This window comes from Cariama cristata, unplaced genomic scaffold (assembly GCF_000690535.1).
Source record: "Cariama cristata isolate BGI_N322 unplaced genomic scaffold, ASM69053v1 scaffold15998, whole genome shotgun sequence".
In the NCBI taxonomy this organism is placed as follows: Eukaryota; Metazoa; Chordata; class Aves; order Cariamiformes; family Cariamidae; genus Cariama; species Cariama cristata.
In genome coordinates, this window is record NW_009633024.1 from 19,664 (window position 1) to 24,820 (window position 5,157).

The 5,157-nt window shown below is 43.1% G+C and overlaps 1 protein-coding gene across 1 annotated transcript; it reads right to left on the reverse strand.

Annotated features, from left to right (window-relative positions):
* Positions 1-762: 762 nt before the first annotated feature.
* LOC104166602 (chromosome unknown open reading frame, human C9orf69) lies at positions 763-4,109 on the reverse strand. The gene is made up of 2 exons (XM_009706593.1): positions 3,942-4,109; positions 763-1,800 (listed from the first exon to the last, which is right to left on the reverse strand). Exon 2 carries the CDS (start codon positions 1,665-1,667, stop codon positions 1,251-1,253), a length of 417 nt encoding a protein of 138 aa, XP_009704895.1. The 5' UTR covers positions 1,668-1,800; positions 3,942-4,109; the 3' UTR covers positions 763-1,250.
* Between the last annotated feature and the right edge of the window lie 1,048 nt (positions 4,110-5,157).

Genomic DNA, 5,157 nt, shown 5'->3' on the forward strand with positions numbered 1-5,157 from the left:
GGTGTCTCCATCACTTTTACTAACTCGTTTTTAAGGATTTCTTTAAAGAACACAGGGAAAAGAGCAACATTCCATCATTAAGGAGAAACAAACAAAACCAGAATAAAAATAAACTTTAGGCCAGCTTCTGGACTCCATAAAGAAAGAGTTACTTGACTGACTGCAGAGGAACGGTCTGACACCTTAGATCAAGACCTGTAAAACTGAGCTTAATGCTTAACTCCCTTCTTGAGCTGTTAGTAAAGCTCTCCAGTGACCCCACTCTCACCGCTGCAGAGGCAGGAGAGAGAATGTTTCCTGCAACTGCAGAGAACATGTATTGCCATTTCAGATTGTACCCTGCTTTCAATCTCTCCTAGGTAAGACAGTCTCATCTCACCATACTCCATAAGACAGAAGTACCCGTGTGAGAAAACTGGAACTAATCAATTTGGAAAAAAGTAGAACCAAAGGCCAAGATCTAAACACTACAGACCACTGCAATGGGTTCCCCTTAATCTCTGCAAAACAATAACATATTTGCTCTGACTGAGAATTTCAAGAGCGCACGATACCAAACTCTGCTCCCATCACTCTCGTGGATTTGTTCTATTAAAGCAAGACTCAATTACTCAGCACTAACTGCCTGAAAAGGACAAAGCCATTCAAAGCCACATAATTACGTTGAAGCGAACAAAACAGTATAGTGGGTCAAATGTATGTCTTGCACAAATCTAAAAACAAAACAGGAAAAAAAACCCACACCAACCCCCCTACACTCCCTTGAATTTGGCCCCCTGTTCTTAGTAGGGAATATGCAAAATGCAAACTACATAAAGGATAACACTGGTCAAGTAGGATACATAGTACATGCCTGAGACATTAAAGAACATTTTTAAGAAAAGGGTGAAGATGGATTAAGAGCACGGGGTGCAAAGTTATCTGGCTTCTGTCCCCCAGATAAATCACTGCCTTTTTCATACCCACAGGAATACAGGAACAGCAGCAAGGTGGGCTCCGATGGACTAGAAGAAACCAACATCAACCTGCACTGTGCAAAGAAAAAACACCCAATCAAGTGTTGCGCTTTGATAGTCAAAATGGCACCTCAACCCCCCAAAAAATACACATTCCAGAGACAAGTACATTAATTTATCAATAAAAAGTAGCACTGATAAATAAATTAATTTATATAAAAAAGAAAAGAAGATATTGACACATTTTGGGGTAGAAGAAAAGTCACCTTCTCAGCCCACATGCTCTTGTTTTATTTACATATCCACAAATACCATGAAACACCATCCCAGCCCCCCCACTAGCAGCATGGTCACATGAATTCCATAGATAAGCAGTTCATTCATGAGGCTGAAGTCTACACGCCTTCGCCCCAGTAAGAGGAGGATGATGGAGAGTTTGTACTGGAAACGCAGAAAGATCCGGATGCCAAGGTACTGAAGGCAAAACAAGATAGAGAGTGCCACCCAGAGGATGGAGGTAAACAGGCTGCAGCTGAAAAAAAGGAATCGGATGAATCCGTACATCCATCGGGATTTGAGATAGATGTCGAAATTGTTGTACTTGGTACGCACCAAGTGAGTGGTCCTTACCGGGCCACAGGCCGAATGCAGGCAGGTCGTGTGGGGGCCGTGGAACGAACGGACCCGGCGGGGAATGGGGATTACAGGCATCAGGCACCCCACCGGTCACAGAGTCCCAGGGCAGGATTTACAGGGCACATATCAAATATTATCCATTAACATGGATGAGATCCAACAGCCTAGGAACGCTAACTCTTTGCTGCATTTCCAGGAAGGAAGAGACCTGCAGGAAGGCAGAGAAGGAAAACACATTTAAGTAGCCCCAGCAGGAGGAGAGGCAGGCACGGCAGACACTCTCTGGCTGGGTGGTTACTTACAACTGCTTTGCAACCCTCAACATCTTCGCTTAAAACAACTTCGCTTTGCTTCTTTACTTATTGTTTACCAGGCAGACATACAGAAATACAATTCTGTTTCCATCATCACCAAGTCAGATTCATAACAGCTCGCTAGTAGCATGCAATGTCAGCGCTAGTTGTAACCTGTTACAAGCTTTACAGCGTTAATGCAGGAAAGCCAAGAACTTTGCTCTGGAATTATCCTGGCTAACTCACGGATCCTTCTTAATCAAACAGCCGTTCTGCAATGGTCCACCCGTGTGAGTGGTAATATTAATGTATGCGTTTGCATTGGATCATAGTTCTTTCAAAGGAGCAAAAAAAAGAAAGTTCTCCAAGTACTTTTGCAAGTGAATTCTACAGCCCAGACGCAGCGGTGATTCTAGATTTCTGCTCATTTCAAAACCTGGCAAAGTTTCACCAAATAAACAAACCGAAAATAATGGAAGGTCTTGCAAGAACAATGAGGCAATCATGTTTTTCACACTCTACAGGATGTACCTCCCCTTGCTCAGCCGAGCCTGGCGGTCTCACTGTCATTGCACCCAATGGCAAGGCAGCCTTTCAAAGACATCTACTAGTTGCTTTCTCCCTTTGGGACCTGCAGAGGTAAGTGAAATATCTTGATCTTCTGGAGTGTTTAGGATTTATAATCTTAACATCCTTCCACACACCCATTGTTGTTATGCGAGTGATGAGCAGTAGCCTGTTAGCTGCTCTCTGCTTCACCCCAGGCTTGTGGTGTGCCAAATTCCGGGAATTATGAAATGACAATGCATTCATCAGATAATGGTAGAAAACAACGGGGACTTCCCCAGCCTCCTCACACACCCAGGCGTTCAGACCCAGGCATTCAGAGCTGGGCAGGTCTTTCCTTTGTTGAACCAGAAATCCTATTACTCTTAAAATTAAAACTAAAATAATTTAAAAGTTACTTCAAGACTTCTTCGCATTGTTACTAACAAAACTAATCACAGAGTGAATTATAAGGCTGCAGGATATTGTACTTTGGTATCAAAAAGCTTCTCTGATACCATGTGCATCACTGGGCAAGTCTCTTCACTGCTTCCTGCCTCAAATTACATGTAAATGGAAATTGCAGTTCTGATCTCTTCTGCTTGGCCCCAGGTTCTAATTCCCTTTTGCCGTTACAGAAATTTGCGGGCAATCTGTTGTCTCTACATGAATCAAGGACTAATAAAAGGGAGCATGGGTTAACTTATGATTAAGGAATTTAGGAAACTGAGGTCTGTTCTCAATTATCAAAGACAACCTCATAATTTTAGGCACCTCTTCACCATAATTTACTGTCTGTAGAAAGGAAACACTAAGCAGCTCGGAAGTGTGTTACAAGAAACGTATTTTGCAAGACACAGAAGCTGGTCAGATACTAAACCACTACTACTTAAAAAGAACATAGTTTTGTGCCTGGAGCATGTAACCGAACATGTGTCCCACATGCTGTGTACACACTGCTCTGTGTTTGTTTTCAGAGAGATTTTTTGAGGACTAAATTAGCACGATAGGTTAAAATTCACATACTCTGGATTCAGAGCATTCCATTTTGGATGATATAGCCTCTCCTTACAACCTCCTTCACCAGGACACAAAAGAGAGCTTATCATTTTTCAGCAAACACTTACATAGCTACTTAATCTGAGTCCCTGAGCAGCCACAGGGAAATCGGCATGCACACTATTAGAGCACTCAGCAAGACCATGCCTGAGTGACAGAGCACAAACCTCACTTGCGTAAGCTGTAGTTTGTGGGGGCAAACTCAACAGACTGACTTCATGTCTGAGCCCTGTTTTAGAAGAGGAGTTCTGATTCTGACAAAACCTTCAACAGATGAATCCAAGAGAACCACTCAAATGGCTCAGCAGCTTGTTTCCATTTGCTGCACCCACCACATGAACAAATGGCCTTTGGTAGGTTCACGCTCTTTAGATAAACTCAAATATCAACACTGGAACAGCCACGAGCAGAGGAACATTGTGAGAATAAAATAAACTTTCTGAAATATTACATTTTTAATGGTGCTGCCATCCACTCAGCAGAAGGTCGGTAATCCGCTGCCGTTTCTGGATGCCACTTAATTCTTGTAACAAACAAGTGAAGTTTTCCTGTGGTGCCTGGCCTTCTAGGAAGAGCGAAAGAGACTGCTAAGGTGCTTCATAGACTCACAACACTTTACATATGAGTTGATCTAAAAGATAAAATGAGAGAGTAAGTTTCAATTTGCTCATTTTGTGTGTTAAAAAGTTCAGAATTATAAGGCCCCTCCCCAAGCATGATTTTTTAATCCCATAAAGATTCTAAAGAGAATCATACACTCAATAATATATGTATTACAGCTTACTGATACCTGCTGGAAAGAATCAGCTAGCTTGTATTCAATGCCATACACAAAGACAGGAAAGAGAAAATCACAGACAAAGAACTCTTGTCAGTCACCTTCTCCTATCACAAAGCCATCACCGTTCACCCAGGGCATATGAAACACAATGCAGAGAGCATGCACAGCCAACCTTTGCCAAACAGAATATGGAAGACCCGGCCCTCAAACCTCTACGTTGGCACACGATGCCTAAAAACAGGTTTGGACACCCGTTCCTCAGGATCATTTTTGGGGGCCTTTCTGTTTTAAAGCACATTGCTGTAAGGCTGGAAAGCTGAGTCGGTCTCTTCCGAGTATCATCCTACAGCAAAAAGGATTTCGTCTCTAAGGTCCAGGCAACTCGATGTCAGCCACGCTGCCATTACCCCAAGCATCACATTAACGATGGCCTCATCAGGAAGTTAAAAATCTGAGTAACTATACATTGTGGGGAGTTTTCACTCGCCCTTCTTTAAAAATGGAGTGTATGATGAGAGAACTACCAAGATACAGTGCTACTTCTCTTCACCTATCAGGTATTGCAGGCCAGGTCTGCTGTTGCTCAGAGTACTCATAACTCGAGGAGGAGGAGGAGGGATGATAGAAAGACCACAGCGTTCACAGATGACAGGCTCATCAGCCAGGGCCAGCGGGACCAAAGTGTTCCAGAAGGAGGCAAACAAGGTTAGGGACAATGACAAACAAAGGTTAGTGCTGATAAAAGAAAACAGGGAGTACCGGAAGGAGGGGAAATTCGAACTCCTCCTACATCCTACCAGATCCCAAATTAAACTGTATTGATAGAAAGACCACAGCGTTCACAGATGACAGGCTCATCAGCCAGGGCCAGCGGGACCAAAGTGTT

Coding starts and splice junctions, on each gene's coding strand:
- LOC104166602 (XM_009706593.1), bottom strand. CDS start 1,667: ATGCCTGTAATCCCCATTCCCCGCCGGGTCCGTTCGTTCCACGGCCCC.